Genomic DNA, 20,399 nt, shown 5'->3' with positions numbered 1-20,399 from the left:
ACTCCACCACAGTGATCAAAATTTATTAAGCGCTTTTGTCAGATTGTAACAAAAGACTTCAACATAATACTATGCTGATGAAGTCTTGTTACAATCTGACGAAAGCACTTAATAAATTAGTTTGATCACCGTGGTGGAGTTTGTGTTGCTGTGTTCCTGGCTGGGCTCATTTTTTGGTGTTGCAAGTTTTTCTTGCTCTGGATCCTGATAACTACCAGATAGTCTGGGCAGAAGGGGGCATAGTTAAGAAACCTGTACCAGCCTTCCCTAGGGTGTGTGTGTGTGTGTGTAACAAAATCTCCAACAGTGTGTGCGCCAGCTACTTGAGCAGGGACACTAAGCACTAGTTGGACAGAAAGTGTGGGAGAACTTGGTTTGAAACCCTGGCTAAGGACTCTTTTTAGCTGTGCCAGTGGGGAATCTTATTGGGGATCTGGAGAAGAGGGAGAAACCAACCCCGGACTGACTGTGGTCTCTGTGTACCCTTAAGGGAAATTGCACTTGATGCAGAGAGTTACATCTGGAAATACTGTACGTGTACCTGCTATCCTCCCAGTGAATGCCCCCCACTGTTGCCAGTGGCGAGGACTGAGGCCCCTTGATTACTGGGGAACAAAGTAGAAGGTACAGCCTGTCAGACAAGCCAGTCCTCTAAAAATACATGGTTTCTCAGAAATCTTAACATATTTCACAAAAAAGTGTAATGTGAAGTGCCCCCCCCCCCGAAGGTAACTTTTCTGCCCAGCAACAGGACCGTTAGACTGCAAATACTCTGAAGCCCACAAGAGGAGTACTCTTGGGCCATGTGTAGTAGGAACCCAAGTCTGCTGTTGTATTCTGGATAAAACTCGTACAGCCATGGCTACTGCAGCAATTACAAATAGGCACTACCATGTTTATCACTTCTACACACTTATGGCCAACAAAAGCAGCCTAAGTACAATTACACACACACACACACACACACACACACACACACACACACACACACACCTTTACTTTACCACAGTGCTCTTCTGACAGTTTTCCAACACTGAAAGTCAGACACCAGGGCACCCTGCCGGGGGAGGGCGCTGGCACAGACACCAGGGCACCCTGCCGGGGGAGGGCGCTGGCACAGACACCAGGGCACCCTGCCGGGGGAGGGCGCTGGCACAGACACCAGGGCACCCTGCCGGGAGGCGCTGGCACAGACACCAGGGCACCCTGCCGAGGGCGCTGGCACAGACACCAGGGCACCCTGCCGGGGGAGGGCGCTGGCACAGACACCAGGGCACCCTGCCGGGGGAGGGCGCTGGCACAGACACCAGGGCACCCTGCCGGGGGAGGGCGCTGGCACAGACACCAGGGCACCCTGCCGGGGGAGGGCGCTGGCACAGACACCAGGGCACCCTGCCGGGGGAGGGCGCTGGCACAGACACCAGGGCACCCTGCCGGGAGGGCGCTGGCACAGACACCAGGGCACCCTGCCGGGAGGGCGCTGGCACAGACACCAGGGCACCCTGCCGGGGAGGCGCTGGCACAGACACCAGGGCACCCTGCCGGGGGAGGGCGCTGGCACAGACACCAGGGCACCCTGCCGGGGGAGGGCGCTGGCACAGACACCAGGGCACCCTGCCGGGGGAGGGCGCTGGCACAGACACCAGGGCACCCTGCCGGGGGAGGGCGCTGGCACAGACACCAGGGCACCCTGCCGGGAGGGCGCTGGCACAGACACCAGGGCACCCTGCCGGGGGAGGGCGCTGGCACAGACACCAGGGCACCCTGCCGGGGGAGGGCGCTGGCACAGACACCAGGGCACCCTGCCGGGGGAGGGCGCTGGCACAGACACCAGGGCACCCTGCGGGGGGAGGGCGCTGGCACAGACACCAGGGCACCCTGCCGGGGGAGGGCGCTGGCACAGACACCAGGGCACCCTGCCGGGGGAGGGCGCTGGCACAGACACCAGGGCACCCTGCCGGGGGAGGGCGCTGGCACAGACACCAGGGCACCCTGCCGGGGGAGGGCGCTGGCACAGACACCAGGGCACCCTGCCAGGGGAGGCGCTGGCACAGACACCAGGGCACCCTGCCAGGGGAGGGCGCTGGCACAGACACCAGGGCACCCTGCCGGGGGAGGGCGCTGGCACAGACACCAGGGCACCCTGCCGGGGGAGGGCGCTGGCACAGACACCAGGGCACCCTGCCGGGGGAGGGCGCTGGCACAGACACCAGGGCACCCTACTGGGGAAGTTCAAAGCTTTTGTAGGTTTCAGAAAAGGATGATAATTCTCTGTGGTGCAAGAAATGCACTTCCACTCATTTCACTCACTACTTTGATGGCTATAAGCTTACTCTTACAAAAATAGAGGACTAATGCATTAGAGAATGCTGCCTTTACAGACTGTGGCAGCATGCATTTTGATAGACAATTTAATTTTCATGGGGAAATGCAACCTAGTACTGTAACATGCAACTTCTAGCAGTGCTCATACTAAGTATACACCACAGTCTCCCAAAAACGGAAAATGCACTGCAGCGAGACCTTCAGACCCCGCAAAAAAACTGCAGTTACAGGAAACTTTGTGGGGACGACTTCCACAGAAGTGGCAGAGGATAAACTCCGACCAGGAAATGGAATGAGGGAATGGACAATTTTGGGATTGCAAAAACTGAAAGTGGTTTAAGGTCAGACCAATTCAAAACAAATGAACATACTGAAATGACATGGTTGTACAGTAACTCCATGAACATTTAAGAATACTTGAGCAGAAAAACTGCAATGTCAAGACCTCTAGGCTGAGCATTAAGACAGGACAAACGCTGAGCAATCAGGTCAATGCTATCTTAAGTGACCCATATAGCCATCTTTTCCTACGATCTTCCATTTGTTAAAGCTGAAAGATGGATCACATCAGCAAAAACATAAATAAATACACACACACACACAGTTGAAAAGTAGCGTTCACAACAAATTCATTATCCTTTGCAAATAAAACAGGTTCCATAATCTGCTGGTTTTATATGGACAACTTTCTTCATGTCCTTACCAGATTAATGTTGTAGGCTCTGCATGCAATGTCATCCAAGCTTTGGTTTTGCAGCTTTTCAGTTATTAGTGTTACCATGGTAGTTGCCCAATTCTGCTCACACTGAAAAGCAATGCAGCTTCTCCTCCCTCAATACTGTTTGGTCATTTTCAGTTTGTGATTAATATTGCCATTTGCAAAGATTCCATGACAGATGAAATAGTTTGATCCCAAAAGGCCTTCAGTTGTGCATTTCTATTACAAGCTACAACAAAAAGAAAATTCATAAGTTACCTTAACACACTTTTTTGAATTAACATGCTATGGTACTACTTTCACATTTCCCACTACTGCTAAGTGTCCAATTCAGCTGCTACATTTCAAGATTCTAGCCTCCCTCTTCCAGTTTCCAAAACATATTACTTTAAAAAAAACTTGATGAGGCCAGAGAATTCTTTTGACTTCACTTTGGGCCTTCAATCTCAATAAAAACAAATCTCCGAAATGAGGTGCTCAGTCTTGTGTTAAATATTTTTGATTCCCAACTCCTACACATTAACTCAAAAAAAGAATGTGTGGGGAAGGCGACAGCGTGGTGTGTGCGCGTGTGTGGGGAAGGCGACAGCGTGGTGTGTGCGCGTGTGTGGGGAAGGCGACAGCGTGGTGTGTGCGCGTGTGTGGGGAAGGCGACAGCGTGGTGTGTGTGTGTGGAAGGCGACAGCGTGGTGTGTGTGTGTGGAAGGCGACAGCGTGGTGTGTGTGTGTGGGGAAGGCGACAGCGTGGTGTGTGTGTGTGGAAGGCGACAGCGTGGTGTGTGTGTGTGGAAGGCGACAGCGTGGTGTGTGTGTGTGGAAGGCGACAGCGTGGTGGGTGTGTGGGGAAGGCGACAGCGTGGTGTGTGCGCGTGTGTGGGGAAGGCGACAGCGTGGTGTGTGCGCGTGTGTGGGGAAGGCGACAGCGTGGTGTGTGCGCGTGTGTGGGGAAGGCGACAGCGTGGTGTTTGTGCGTGTGTGTGGAAGGCGACAGCGTGGTGTGTGTGTGTGTGTGTGTGTGGAAGGCGACAGCGTGGTGTGTGTGTGTGTGTGTGTGTGTGTGGAAGGCGACAGCGTGGTGTGTGTGTGTGTGTGGAAGGCGACAGCGTGGTGTGTGTGTGTGTGGAAGGCGACAGCGTGGTGTGTGTGCGTGTGGTTTTGTTTTTTTATTGATATAATATATATTTTTAATATAGACTGTACTAATGTACATTTTATTTATATTTAATTGATTTTTTAGGTACTTGCGTATCATCGCAACCAGATTTTTGCGCTAATGCTGGTTGCTTCTGTTTAGCTCAAATAGTATCACTGCAGTGTTATGAAGGTTAGAGACATGTGTTCTGTAATGTTTTTGTACTTTTAGGAAGTTTCATCATTGAAACAGCTCATAAGATAAGGTTCAAAAACAGGTTTCCCCTTGTGTGTGTGTGTGTGTGTGTGTGTGTGTGTGTGTGTGTGTGGAAGGCGACAGCGTGGTGTGTGTGTGTGTGTGTGTGTGTGGAAGGCGACAGCGTGGTGTGTGTGTGTGTGGAAGGCGACAGCGTGGTGTGTGTGTGTGTGTGTGTGTGTGTGGAAGGCGACAGCGTGGTGTGTGTGTGTGGAAGGCGACAGCGTGGTGTGTGTGTGTGTGGAAGGCGACAGCGTGGTGTGTGTGTGTGTGGAAGGCGACAGCGTGGTGTGTGTGTGTGTGGAAGGCGACAGCGTGGTGTGTGTGTGTGTGGAAGGCGACAGCGTGGTGTGTGTGTGTGTGTGTGGAAGGCGACAGCGTGGTGTGTGTGTGTGTGTGTGGAAGGCGACAGCGTGGTGTGTGTGTGTGTGTGGGGAAGGCGACAGCGTGGTGTGTGTGTGTGTGTGGAAGGCGACAGCGTGGTGTGTGTGTGTGTGGAAGGCGACAGCGTGGTGTGTGTGTGTGTGGAAGGCGACAGCGTGGTGTGTGTGTGTGTGGAAGGCGACAGCGTGGTGTGTGTGTGTGGGGAAGGCGACAGCGTGGTGTGTGTGTGTGGGGAAGGCGACAGCGTGGTGTGTGGGTGTGTGTGGGGAAGGCGACAGCGTGGTGTGTGTGGGGAAGGAGACAGCGTGGTGTGTGTGTGTGTGTGTGTGTGTGGAAGGCGACAGCGTGGTGTGTGTGTGTGGGGAAGGCGACAGCGTGGTGTGTGTGTGTGGGGAAGGCGACAGCGTGGTGTGTGTGTGGGGAAGGCGACAGCGTGGTGTGTGTGTGTGGGGAAGGCGACAGCGTGGTGTGTGTGTGGGGAAGGCGACAGCGTGGTGTGTGTGTGGGGAAGGCGACAGCGTGGTGGGTGTGTGGGGAAGGCGACAGCGTGGTGTGTGTGGGGAAGGCGACAGCGTGGTGGGTGTGTGTGGGGAAGGCGACAGCGTGGTGGGTGTGTGTGGGGAAGGCGACAGCGTGGTGGGTGTGTGTGGGGAAGGCGACAGCGTGGTGTGTGTGGGGAAGGAGACAGCGTGGTGTGTGGGGAAGGAGACAGCGTGGTGTGTGTGGGGAAGGAGACAGCGTGGTGTGTGTGGGGAAGGAGACAGCGTGGTGTGTGTGTGTGGCACTCAGACAAATATTCTTATCCTTGGTTTAACTGAGCCCAACAGGCTACAGCTCAAAGTTTCACCACAACAATAATCCACTCGAACTGCTGGGAGAAGCAATGCTAAGCAGGCATCCCATACATGCAGCTCCGATCTCTAAAGCCAGATCTCACAAAACTCCTTCTGGTACATTACATATACGGGTAGATCCCAAGCACTCCCCCATGGGGTTTTTTTTTTTTTTTTTTTTTAACAGCTATACCAATCAGCAAAGAGAAACTTGAAAGAAGCCCCCTCCTATGGGCAGTGCACAGTATGATTGCAATAAATACTGTAATGGAAAATGTATTGCAAAAGCAATGGAAATGAAAACAGATATACTAGAAGTATGCTACAGTTGAAAGTGTCTTGTGCATCATGTGTGGTTACAAGGAAGAGCAAAGTCTTCTGCATGGTCCAGTTTTGCAAACTATGCAGAAAGAAAATGTGTTTAAAAGAACACGAATACTGTCAAATACAAAACCAACTTAATTTATTGGAGATACTGAAGACAATGAACAATCATGATGCTGTGTTAACACACTGTCCCTTCACAGAGTCACAAGGACATCGCAAGTCAACTCAGCAACCAGTGGGAGTGAGGCATTAAATTTTATTCTTGACAGGATGCTGGTCTATCAAAGTAAAACCAAACAGAGATTTGAAAATAAGAGTAAACAGATCAGAGTACTACAATTTACCACAAGACCACCATACCAAAAATATTCCAACAGATAATGGAAGATTAAAGCTTCAACTTTGCATATAATGCAGACATGTCATAAGGGAGGTACCCATCCCTTAGACTCTGGTTTAGCATTATCAGTGCTACAGGCTTTCCAAAGCCAACTGTCCTGCTTTAGATGCTACTATTACCAGAAGGGCACCCACAAACACTTCGATTTTACTTGATCTCATCAACATCCTTTAGCACAAAATTACTCAATTTTTGGTCTCCACTGGAGAACACGGAAATAAGGTTCATGGCACACAAGTAAATGAAAGCATAAATATATTCAAGGGAGTCAGACAAGATCACAAAGACAAAATAAGACAGGATACCTTCAAATTAAATGGGAAAAGATTAGCAAGTCATATTCTAATGGCAGTGGCACTGATGCCCGGTACACAAGTCAGATCAATTAAACAAATGGCAAAGTTAGTGGAACAAACATTACAAAACATATCCTAGGAAACCAAGATGCTTCTTTCAAAGAAACATGTCCATATAAGAAAGCCTCCGGGAGAGTTAGTTACACCTAGACTTCTACCACTAGAGTTTTGAAACCCTCAATAAGATAGTTAAAGAAGCACCAACATTAGAATACCAGGATGCAAATATCATTTACTCTGCAAATGTGTGACAGAACTGTACACAAAGAGAGACTCTGCAAGACACTAGACCATCTGCCCAGGAACCTTTTATTTTATTTCTTGGCATATGTAAAAAGGAAGTGACAGAAACTGAATTCTGTGGTAAAGTAGTTCAGGTGGCAACAGGCCATAAACACCAGCAAAGCATAACAATAAAAATCTCTGTACAAAGCACTAGGATACTTGCTCAAGATTGGACACATTAATAGTTTAGGTTTGAACTTAAACCTAAATACTAGTTAACCACACTTCAAGATAGTGAACCAGACACAGCTGAACATAAATTAGAACAATTGTGCATCTTGCTCCTAGCTATGTGTTCACATCTGAGGGTCACACGGAAAGGCATAACAATGCGGCAAGACTATTACACTGGGGACTGTGCAAACACTGCAACATACAGGCAGCTGAAAATATTGCAACTGGATCCAAAAACCTTGGCAAAATGCATAAGAGACAGACTGTACACATAGCTTTAAGTTCCTTGTGATTGAGGTGGTTCATACAGGGATGAGAGGAAGTGAGAGAGAACTTTAGAGTATTGAACAGAAATGGATTCTGTCACTTCAAGCAGAGAAATACCCTGGTCTGAACGGTGTGGCATCCTTGAAACGCTTTTTTAAATCTTGTCAACTTAAACACTGAGACTGGCAATCTTTTTCGCAGTTCCATCCCTTTAGTGTTTATAGATCTGTACAATGTGAAGTTTGAGATATTTATTTAGGTATACATAGTTATATATGCATTTTTTTATCTGCATTGGTTTTGTTTTTTATTGAGATACAATATATATTTTTAATATAGACTGTACTAATGTACATTTTATTTATATTTAATTGATTTAGGTACTTGCGTATCATCGCAACCAGATTTTTGCGCTAATGCTGGTTGCTTCTGTTTAGCTCAAATAGTATCACTGCAGTGTTATGAAGGTTAGAGACATGTGTTCTGTAATGTTTTTGTACTTTTAGGAAGTTTTATCATTGAAACAGCTCATAAGATAAGGTTCAAAAACAGGTTTCCCCTTTTGCCGCCAGCATCTCCCGTCAGTTAAGAGAGTCCCATTCTACTGCGAACGTGTTCCTTCTACATGCTGTAGTCGGTGAAGTAGGAAATCTCCATTTTCAAACCTGTATTTATTTATCAGCCGTTTCAATGATGGAGCTATCAAAGTCCACCAAACCGGTTTCTAACCTTCATAATACTGTAAAACAAAAGGGTAAAGCCGAAGTAGTAGTCCTTCACCAAAAGGAACTGCAGTACAAAATAATCCATTCCACAGATCGCACACTAACTCCTGCATTCCTTTCAGCCCCAACACGTACACACACGCAACCACTGCAATCGCTGAATTCAATGCTGGAAGTCTTTAAAGGACGCTACCCACACACCTCAAAATTATGTCTTGCTAGTTTTTTTTTAAAACCCCTACCGATATCCCCAACAGACCTTCTGCCAGTCTACCCTTCGATATCACGAGGTCACAAAATCTGGTTGCGATCATACACAAGTACCGATTTTTATATATATTCTATAGTTTTAGATAAAACTTCAAAAGTACATATTTCTATCTACGTTTTATATATATGCGTGTGTTTTTTTTTTTTTTTTGTTTTCTTTAATAAACCCTTGGTGTGCAAGTTCTGGTGCAGCAGTTATTTTTACTGGATCCAAAAATTACTGACAAGTATAGATCATATAGGACCATCCAATACCAACAGTCAAGAAAAGAAATCCAGATCTTAAACTGATAAGTATATCAATGAATCAGCAACATAATAGCCACTACAAGAACACAACTGAAGTGCACAAAACAAAAACAAGCAAATAGCAACAAAAAAGCAGTGGGGGCACAACTAGGATAATAAAGAATGCTGCTGTAGGTAACTCCCCATGAACTAATGGGAGAAGCATTTTTAGGTACATAGTGCAGAAAAAAAGTACTCTTTGCAAACAAAGTAATCAATGTTAGTGTACCCTGACTTAGGTCAATTCTTGTCATGGTATTAGAAGTCTAAATAAAATTAACAGGACACTTCAAACTTTGAAAATAAAAATACAGGCCAGGTGTGGAACTACACATTGCAGATATGTTGTGCAGAGAACATGCATCAAAAACCATGATGCTGACAAATCTGTTAGGTGCAAAGGATTAATAGGAGCTGTTAAGCTATTTGCTATAGCCCAGGGTTTGATCAATCAGCCTCCACCTGCCCACTATTCTGTTAGAGAGACTGCTGGAATCCATTGCTGTACACAGACCAGTTCAAAACAGTTCCTCCAACTGGGAGGCCAAACTTACTTAGAACAAAAAACACGAAGCCAAACTCCATACACTCTAATCTTATTAATGTGAAGTTTCCAACCCATAACGCACACACATGGCATAACAGCTTTCTCTTGATGCAAAGCAATCATAAGGAAAATAAATGGATGACATGATTCAAGGAGACAGCCCCATTATCTACTCGGGTAGAGAATGGCTGAGAGATTAAAAGTTAGCATTACATCCAGACTGCTCCAAGACCACAGTCCTTACGCACGTGTGTGTGTGTGTGTGTCAAACACTAGAACAATTAAAATGGTGTTGGGCAAATTTACAATGCCATGCTATAAATATAAAGTCCTGCTTTTTAAAACTAAGGTTTCTATGAATCCTGCCAGATGAGAGATCAAGTTGGCAGTGGGGTAGAAAACAGAGAAAAGAGGATTATGATTTGGGCAACATGACAAAAATGGCCTTATATCAAGGGTAGGAACAGACATGCTGTTGCATTACAAATACTACTAAAACTGTGCATGATTAGGTTTTCAGTCCTGTATTCCAAAAAAGCATCAGCAGGTTCAGTAGACACTGCTGCCATGCATATCGTCTTCTGCTAGATGGAATGCTGCAGCTGAGGCACCAACTAAATGAGGAGAGTTAGAGGGCTGTAGCAGGTAACCTTGATGGAGTCAACCTGCAGCAGGGCTTATATGACCAGTGCTGCTGCTGACAAGGCGATTAGTGCCACAAGTCTACTCTGTTCTGTCTGTGCAGATAAAATCCCAAACAAAATTCTAGTCACAGGACATGGGTCGTAACCAAAATTTAAAGAGTTAGACTCTAACCATTTAATAAGCTGAATTCAAAGAACGAGAAGCCAAAGAAAAAAGTTTAAGGAAATTGGAAGCAAGTAGTCAGACAAAAAGGCAAGGAGTTTATACCTGATGAGGCAACCTCGATCATCTCCTAAAGAACCTGTAATCAAGACAATCCTGCCTCATACTACAGCAACAGTGTATAGCCAGACACACAAACATTATGTAACGAGATGCACATCTTTAAATTTAGGTTTATATTTTAAATTAAAATTCTTGCCTAGCAAGTTTCCCTCCCCACACACAAGCATGTCAATTTCATGTTGCTTGTATTACACGATGGCATGCAGTCTATCCACACCATGTTTACGAAAGGGAAAGTTCTGAAAACCTCACTGACAGCCTGCATTTCCACCATTTTAAAAATTGTTCATCCAGACTACACTAATTCAAAAGTACATATCCAGGGGAAAAAAAAAAAAAACACCATCTAAAATCAAAAGACAGAATATAAGCCACATGCTCCAATGTCCAGGAGCCATCTGGCTACACTAAAAGCAAGAAGTATCAAATATAAATTCCTTAAGGTGGCACGTCTACTACATCCAGACTTCATATGGAGGTTAAGCTGCACAGCTACAAAACTGACTAAATTTGTCTATAAATAGAAAATAAGGATAGAAAAGGAAACATGATAATAAACAAACAGTTATTACTACAGTCATTGGCAAAATTACTACTACATGCTGCTACAATTATGAAGTAACATGCTTATACTCTAAAAAAATACCAACACAAATGTTGTCATTTACTTAACATTTAAATTAACAAGTGTTCACAAGCCATGACTTAAGTAAATCTTTGTTGCAATGTTATCTGTGGGAAAACAACCCTCTACACAGTCACCCTCCTGGCCATACCTAGGCCTGTAATTAGCCATGTTTACTTAGCCCTGAAAAATCCCCTACACCCAACAGTCTAAAGCAGTATATGCTACAGACAGACTTGGAAAATTCACAGTTTACACTAACAAAGCCAAAGTTTTCATGAAAGCAGCAAAATGTTGCAGCCAACAAATTAGGACTTTTCTTCTGGCCACTAATAGGGTACTATCCTGCTGCAAAAAACAGACAATACAATTCCTCAACTCCTTTGCGCACTTTAGTCAAACAAGACTACGCAAAGACAGTAGTAGGAAGCAATGGAATAAGGAGAAAACAAATCTCTAAAGTCTTTGAAAAGTGGAAGGGGGCAGGGCATGGTGAATCCTGACCCAGACCCACCATCAAAAGCTTTTGCCTTTAGGCCCCCTGCAAGGCTCATACATCTCCACTTCTTAGCAATCATCCCGACTGGCCATACAGTGAGAGGCAGGCAACTCAAATATGTCCTTGCTTAATTTCCCAAGTTCCAGCTTTCATATCACCAGGCATGAAACTGCCTCAGATGTACCATCTTGAAAACACAAGTGGGAAAAGTTTACTACTGAAGGAAGAGGAAGCCACTTACCCCCTCATTAAGGTGTGCTCCAGTGAATATTCAAATATATACACACACACACACACACACACACACACACACACACACACACACACACACACACACACACACAGATGTGAATCTCTGCACATATGATATACATAACACGCCATCATAAACCTACACAATACCATTACCACTTATGAGAGGATAACAGTGGGAAGAGAATTTTCTGCATAAAAGCAGGGGCCCTTGGTGTTTGTGTTGGAAAAGGAGTACTTAAACATTTACTTACTGCATACAGTAGCCAAATTTCACACACACACACCCCTATTCAAAAATGAAGGAAAGAGTTTTATACTTCCACAGAATTAGAAACTGAACTGCAATCTAGCAGCCTGAAAAAGGCATAAATAACTCTTGCCAAATAAAATAGCCAAACCAAAAAGTGAGCTGGATAAACTGCCTGCAGACCTGAAGGAGGCACTGTATTACAGTTGTTGGTCTCTAGGCCACTACAAGTTCATAAAACAAACTCTTAAAGAACTGCAGTTACTAAAGAAAAGCTGCTGTGCATTCTCAAATTTCACACCAGTCCTTTAACCACCACAGACACAAAGATTAATTTTCATTATAGGAAGCAAAAAACATGCAACAAGAATGTATACTCTGATCTCCCCCACATTAACATTAAGCTTACGCACACAATATATACCATACCCACAATAGATCATATGTACATAAAGAGCAGATGCGCTTCATCAGCAACCCAAAGAACGTACCAAACCTACACAGAAATATTTTTATTACCTCTATTACAACATTTTACACACATACAAATACCAGGAAAAATGTTATACATATGTACAAGGGAATTACAACAACCAAAATTTCAATTCAAAGACTTGGAACCAAACAACTGAAATTTAACACAAGCAGCAGTGAGCCCAGAGCAATCTTTATATTCTGGAAAGATGCCAGAAACATGTCAGGCCCAAGCAGGAAGAAGTCCATGCAGTCTTTAAATAGAAGCCTACACAAAGCAGGAAATAAGCGACAGCTTTAGTTTGCAGGCAGGAATGGAATGTGTTAATGTAGTGCTGTAAAACTTGGGAGTAGCATTCAGAACAGTCTTCAGGATAAAGCAAATAAGTTAGTGACTACTGCACTTGCTTGTTTCTAATTGTACACAACATGAGACTAGACTCAGATTCATGTATTTTAATGTAAAATACATTACAATGGTTCAGACAAATCTGTCATAAATACAGCTATGTACCAATTCAAAACATATTTAATACCAATTTTCTCTATTACAAAAAAGAAAATTAGCTATCCAGTACATATGCTTGTCCATCTGTCAGCACCAGGTGTTTAACACTAAAAAGTGCTCAAAAAACAAAATTAGATACTAAACCATATCAAGAATGCACTTTGGTATGGTATCAAAACTTACATTAACCATGTAATGAACCGTAGAAAAAGTGTACCTGCTCCTTCAAGGGGTATGCCTTCAATTTACTGCTTGGTGACAAGTGAGAGAAAACAAAGTGCCCAAGCAGCAACACCCATTGTGATGCAGCTCCCACAATACTTTGTGCCAGCAGATTTTGCATAATGTATGCTGTACAGGACACTTTACTTTCAAAAGTACAAGACAGCCTACCACAGTACAAAGACAGGCTAGCCAGAAGGAAGACAGTTAACTCTCTAGTCTATCCACCTCTTAAGTCTGCAATTATCAAGATAGTAAGGAGCGTCTTCAAAAATAAGTTCAAATATCATGAGTCAAAAAAAAAAAACTTTACAAAAGCGTTCAGTATGCTAAGTAACAGTCAAGCTAAGCATCTGCTACGCATCTATAGTATCTCTTTCCAGGTGACACTAACAGAAGTTCAAATCAGAACAGATGGATTTTTTTTTTGGTCTAAGGAGTGCTAGCCATCTCAAACTACAGCAGATACCCTGTGAGACCATCAATGATATGCCCTGAGGGGGGGGGGGGCTATATCTTCAAGGGGGGCTATATCTTCCAGCAAGTTATGGACCAAGTCACTATGCATTTCATTTTTTATATTTTACTTTGCAATGTTATCACAACTGCAGCCAAATCCCACAGTTGCGTGCCTTGCAAAAGAATTTATTTATTTTTTTTTTGGGGGGGGGGCATTTGCAAGTTGCGCTACGCTTAAGGTAGGCTCCGTTTCTGAGGAACCGTAATGGAATGCAAAGGGAGGATTCGCGGTCAACTGACAGAACAGGGGGGGGGGGTCTTTGCATTACTGTTGGTTTACAATTCTGAATTAAGGCACTTACAAACATTATGTGGAGGAGTGTTTTGAAAGATCCATTACAGACAGTACAAGGGCAAAGATAATTCTGTGCGATTTTGTTACACACGTTGAAGATTTCCTTTAGCAAGGAAGCGAGTGGGGAAACTGCAGTGATAAGGTGATGCGTGCTGGAAAACTGCAGTGAAATAAGGTGATGCGCGCTGGAAAGGAATCATGAAGGAAAACACAAAATTCCTGTAATTACTGAGTTTACAAATTTAGTAAGTATTTATGTATTTTTGGGTTAGTCCTACCAGGCCTGTTAAGTTCATAGGGGAGACCAGAGCAGTATTATATAGACTAGAGAATTTGGCCAAGACATGCAGAATTCCTCTTTGGCAAGTAGCATTGGGTTTAACATCCCTGAGCTTCAATAGCTCAGGCAAATGTAGTGTGGCATTTGAAGGATGATACCAAAGGAATGCAGTGGGACCCCATGCTTGCAATCAGTAAATCACTCTTCCACATTTTTTTCTGGAAATGAAGCACTTAGTGGCACTACAAACTCTTAACTGTGCTTTTCCATTAAGTATGGTCCTCTTAGAATGCAGCAACATCATATTCTTTTCTCACTAGCTGCACCCACTGGTTATCCATGCTTGCTTATTAAGTTGGGTAATCAAAGACCTGTGCAGACATCCTTTCAGACAAGCTGAAAAGCAAAATTTTAAATATATAAAAGTAACAATATTTTTTTAAAACAGAAAAAAAAAAGGACAAATGTCACTGAATATATGAACTGTGAGCCAAGCTAAAATACGGGGAGATGAACATGTATTCACAGTCCCACAGTCAGACCCAAGGACAAGACCATGACCCACCACACAAATCAAAAACACTGACCAGCTGGTTCAAGTAACATTTCTTAGACATGGGCCATGCAAAAGAAAATCACAGCTTCCAATCAAACTGATTGGTCACCAGACTGCTCACTCACTCTAACCAGTCTGATTCACTGTAAGCATCTCCATCCACCATTTCATGTCTTTCCCATTTATACTACCTAAATGATAGCCAAAACAAAAAAGCAATAAATGCACTTACAACAATACAAAAACAAAAAATACAATTACACCACTTTGCACCAGGCAATAGACTAGCAACCCTATTTGACACCTTACAGATCACTGGTACAGTAACGTTGTCATAGCCACTTTGCAACTTAAAACAAGACACTCCTGCAAACATTTTCATGCCACAACTGAATACCAAAGCATAGACCAGCCACATACAATACAGGGAGTCAAGTCATTTGACTGCACAAGTCCCAACCAGATCAGTACATAGAGTAAAACACCTTTTATCCCCCCTTGTAAGGGTGAAGAGAGAAAATGCCCAACTCTTCTGAAAAGCTCAGACATAAAGAAGAGTGACCTTTCCTCCTAAATTCTTGTGCGACACCAATCTGCTCCTGCTGTATGGGGAGTTTATTGTTCAATTCTCAGCATGCAGAGACATTCCATCATTCAGAATTAACAGCTTATAAAGGAAACTAAAGCTTAAAACTACACACATGATCAGCATTTGACAACCAGGTAGCCCTAATTTCACACATCCTGTTTTGAGCACATAAGCATGAAGTGTAGAGTTAAAGTACGGACACAAGACGACAGGCAGAGAGAATTAATGGTTCGAACAAACAACGAGCAATATCCACATAAGGCAATGAACCAAAACAAGGCAGAGGGAAAGTAGAGTAGTTACTACATCTTCCTCTTGATTTTCTCCTTCAATTTTCTCCCTGCCTGCATAACTATAAGCATCAAAGAACTTGAAATGCAGTAAAATCCTCTAGTTGCAGTGCAGCAGGTATGAAATAGTGACCATTTACTACCCAGTTTCTTTTAAAATGCATGACATGTCAATCCGTCTGTGGGCTATGCCAAAAAAATCTGTTATGAGGACCAGTAATGGAGAAAAAACAAGGATTTTTTTTTGGGGGGGGGGTCAGTCTGTGACAAATCTTTTGGGTATAGACTTAAATACCTACACAATGAAATTACATATGCATCACTGCGGACTGCAAGCACATATCACCAAGATCTGCATGTCATTTTGGTTCACTGTAACTAGGTTATGACTGAAAGGAGGACCAAGCGCCAGTTCACCTACCCGCAAAAACAAACCAGCTTAGCTGTGAAGATATTCAAATAAGAGGAATGATAAGTTCCACTTACCACTGCTAGACCATAAATAAAAAAGGATTAGCATTACATTGGTGGTCTTCTGGAGAGCATAACAGACCATAAATAAGAAAGATCAGCATTACATTGGTGGTCTTCTGGAGAGCATAACAGTAAAGTAGGGCCTATTTGGCTAGGATTAATAAAAAGGTCACAAGAAGTGGGGGGGGGGGGGCACAATTAGGCACAGTCATGTGCTCCCCATAAAATAACTGTTACAATCTGTGAGAAGCTCCTTCTTGGATTTTTAATTTAATATTTAAATAAGCAGTACAGTTATCCTACCTCAGTCTGAAGTTTTATGCATTTCTCCCCTCCCTCTTCAAAATATAAAAAGCCTACTACTCTCTCTCACATACGGTGATAGTGGCTTTGTTTAAAAGTTAGTCAACATTTACTCTTGAACAAGACTCTGTTTTTTCCTGATCTCAGCAAAATTTTGGTTTATTAGTTGACAAGATACACACCACATCAAACAAATTATTCTGCTGGAGCCAATCAAAAGCCACTTATCAGTACATTTTAGTTGCCAATCTCCCAAGGTAAAAAGGAAACTACAAGTGTCACTGTGGAATCAAGGCTTTACTCAGCATTAATGTAAAACCAAGATGGCGATCACATGTCTCCCCATTCCCTTGACCCACAAGAATCAGTCGTATGGATTCTGTGCACACGGCAAACAGACATGCAGAACTAAAAGGGTGGAAACTAACACCACAAAGCAAGTCAGAGGGAGAATTATTTGACTTCTAAAACGGGAAAGAGTAATACAAATAAATAAAACCAGACTTAAGAGGATCACTGGAAATGAAGATAGGTCAGGTCAGCTAGGGTCTGGTCCCTGTTCAAGAAACTTTGGATATGTAACAGATATGGCAAGGCCAGCCACAAATGTCAGCATGACATCTAAACACAAATGTGCTTGTATGAAATCTCAAAATGCAGTCCGAGAAATATTTGATCAGACAGTTGGGCACACATCTGACCATTTAATTAACAGCCTGCTAGTGTTCCGATAAATAATTCAACCCGAGCACCATACATATCTATATTTGCATACAGATGCAGCATACGAGTCAGATGCACCAGTTACACGACTGTCATCTGTTCTGCATGGTGCCAACACCAGAACACGAGTACACAAGGGTGGTTTAGCATTAACAGCATGAATGACTGTGTGCAGTGTGTGTGTTACTCCATTCTCTAAATATTTTCTACCACTAAAACGATTTTCAGCTTATCTGCACTGACCTATATTCTATAAAAACATTTCCTTCTGCTCATTCCCTCTTACGCAATACTACTTTAGAAGTCATACTTTGTAAAACGCTTCTAAACAGGTCAGCAAATTCTAAATGTATTGTGTACTTCTGCATGGGGGGGGGGGTCCCCATAATTAACATTTGAGTGAATATTCACAAACGCACACCATACTACATATATTAAAGTTTTCTAAGTAAATCAAAAGAATTGAAACATACAAAAAAAGTGTGCCGTTAAGGTATTGTGCCCTCTAAAAACCAGACGCAAAAGGTTCCCCCATATTCTTAACTATCCAAACTACTCATTCATTCGCACCCACTACTGTATAGCATTCTGCTTGCCTTATGGTGAAATCTGGTGTATTTTGAAGCAAGACTAACTATGCTTTAGTTAGCATTATTTTCTATCCACCTCAAAAACTCACGCAAAATTTCTCTGTTGAAACTTAATCTTCCTATCGCACTTTAAAATGCCCATTACTCCAAGTGCCACATATTTCTACTTTAAACGATTTCCTGTTTTTGCAGGAAAAAAGTCCTGAATCTCAGGGATACATGTGTCTAGAGAAGCAGGCCCACCCATGAAGCACAGACTAATCGCCTGCAACAACTTACAGAAGCACATTTAATAAAAGCATAAGAACAGAACGAGATTAAGACAACTGGTTCAGGACATTGCAAGGCCTGTTACACTATTCACTGTAAAACTGCTAACATTCCCATCCTACGAATATAAAGATGTAAGTATATCACATTTGCCCTATTCACCCTGCGATTCCCTTGGATATGCAATTACTATGTCTCGTTTCAATGTCTCCCGGAATAAGAACATAAAATGCACAGCATGCCTGTTTCTTCCTCTCTCCCTGTAGTTAAACTACCATGGGTTACTGTGGGAAAGTGAGACAAAGAAACAAAATATCAGGACAGTACAAAACAGACAGCTTGCAGCCCCAGACTGTCGCAGGCATTCAGACAACCCCCAAACCCGTTATACAAACAGGCGAATGCCTTATAATGAATGGGTCACGTGTACTCAACAGGCATTTTTTTTTCTTTCTCTGAAGGCACTGTTTCCTTTTCTTACTCAGAACGTGCAAACAAATGGAAATAAAGGATAACATACTCAACAAAATTCCAGTGAGGGTCAGCTATAAACGAGACAGACGAATAGTTAGTGAACGTTCCCTGTTGTCAGCCACATTAAACGATATTAAGAAATCATCTGAACCAACGCACTTTGTACAAAAAACATCAATACAGATGACTAAAAAAATCCTCATTTGAAAAGGATCCCACAGTCTGCGCATTAACTCAACCCAATAGTCAAATGGTGAATAGTAAATAAATACACGCTGCTTATCAAGCGGAACTTCGTCGTTCAAGTTCCCGATTAAAGGCCTAAAGGAACTCAGAAGTAAACTACCTGAACATCTGCATTAACAACATTCCCTTCAGGTCCCCTTTCTGAAAATGAAAACACTGATCAATGCAGACAAATACATCCTCTCTCACAACAAAGTCCCGCCCGTCATTGAACTGATTGGTCCTTGTGCTTCTGCATCACTTTTCAACCTATTCATCGACCTTTACGTCACTTTTGGCACGCGCACACCCCCTATTTACCAGCCCCTTTTGACGAGATCGGTGATCTTTACTTTCGTGCATCATGTTGTCTGCTACCAGGGTGCACTTCACAGAAACTACTACTACCTTGTGGCCTCGCGCGCACGCGTTTTCTTATTGTCGAAATCGTTCCTCTATGCTTACCTCATTCACACAGCTGTATTTGATTTTTGGTGTGTGTGCCACTTTTTTCTAGGAAGGGCATGTTTAGAGGAAATACACTTAGTCACCATTCACGTTGTCTTACTCTTAACTTTTAAAGTTAGGAGTATTCATTTAAAAAAGGTGTACCATGACTATCGAATTGTCCCCGATTGTAAACAAGCAATAGGATTAAAATTACGTTTAAAGGGTCAGTCATAATTCGTTAAGATTTTAACGGACATTGTACTAAATCATAATCCATCAAAAGAATTCTACATACAAATGAGCAAACTGTAAAAACAACGCCGTGACAGTTTACTGTGGATGAGGTCATAATTCGGTCAAGTTGTTCCACGTTGCTAGGGATCGTATTCCAAGAAAATATTCAAAAAGTTATAAAAGTTCATCTTCAAACTGGTTTAAGACTGCAACTAAAGCGGTTTGAAATTACACTTCCCAAGATCCACCTAACGGGCCCCCATGGTTTGGATCATCAGTACAGCTGTTGCAAGCAGCATGGTTAAAATAAAAGATGTTATAAACTACTACGAAAAACAAAGTGAAACAGACAAGTTGAATATTATCCACTGTCGGATTCCGATACATATTTTATACAGAGGAAAAAAAGATACACAATTCCCAAGTACTAAAACCATAATCGTCAGCAGCTGTCGAATAGGCAGAGCCTGAGTATGATTATACTATATGACACTATGGTTACATTACTTATTGCACGTATACAGCTATTGACTTGCTCCCGACTGGGAAAAAATCCTCAGAAATATGCAATTAAATTAATCAAACATACCAGTTTACTCTACTTCGCGATGGCGACAGCAGTGTTTTAGGCGTCCCATAGTCTAAAACTGGGGAACGGCGTCTTTATTAATGTCTGTTATAGTTTCACTGAAAATAGTGTGCAGAGATGCAGTTTATTACGCTATCCTTTGGATATCGGTCGTATAGGATTAAACAAATACCACTTAACAGAAAAAATAATTCCTCGCACCATGCCAAAAGTCGCTAATAGATGTTCTAAAGTGCAACCAATCAGCGCGCAGTATACGTTGTGGGGGCGTTATAAACAAAGAACCTCGTGGGAACTTTTGCTCTGAATGGGCAGCTGTTTAAGGTGGTATTGATGAAGTACATATTCAGTTTTGGTCTTCGTGCAAGTCAATAATGGTGCGGATTGTGGGGATGGTTTTTTTGCTCTTGTTCGCACTTTACACGTGAGCAACACATGTTTCGATCATACTTTTCAAATGTCCAGATTTTCTCAGACTGTCTATTTTTGTTC

General features: G+C 43.1%; 1 protein-coding gene across 7 annotated transcripts in view; it reads right to left on the bottom strand.

Annotated features, from left to right (window-relative positions):
• Positions 1 to 20,140, bottom strand: part of FAM53A (family with sequence similarity 53 member A) — a 111,128-nt gene extending 90,988 nt beyond the window's left edge. Inside the window, exons 1-2 of one of the 7 annotated variants that reach the window (XM_044062314.1) lie at positions 19,908 to 20,140; positions 3,029 to 3,272 (exon numbers count right to left, since the gene is read on the bottom strand). In XM_044062314.1, coding sequence (XP_043918249.1) covers positions 3,029 to 3,106 — 78 coding nt within the window. In that variant the 5' untranslated portion in view covers positions 3,107 to 3,272; positions 19,908 to 20,140. Of the gene's footprint in view, positions 1 to 3,028; positions 3,273 to 18,455; positions 18,872 to 19,907 lie in introns of those variants that run through there. The other 6 variants (XM_044062313.1, XM_044062315.1, XM_044062317.1 and 3 more) reach the window with 6 other exon arrangements.
• Positions 20,141 to 20,399: the final 259 nt, after the last annotated feature.

This window comes from Protopterus annectens, chromosome 2.part1 (assembly GCF_019279795.1).
Source record: "Protopterus annectens isolate FY-2018-M chromosome 2.part1, PAN1.0, whole genome shotgun sequence".
Taxonomy (NCBI): Eukaryota; Metazoa; Chordata; order Ceratodontiformes; family Protopteridae; genus Protopterus; species Protopterus annectens.
Note: the sequence above shows the minus strand (reverse complement) of the source record. Positions and strands in the feature narration are given on the sequence as shown.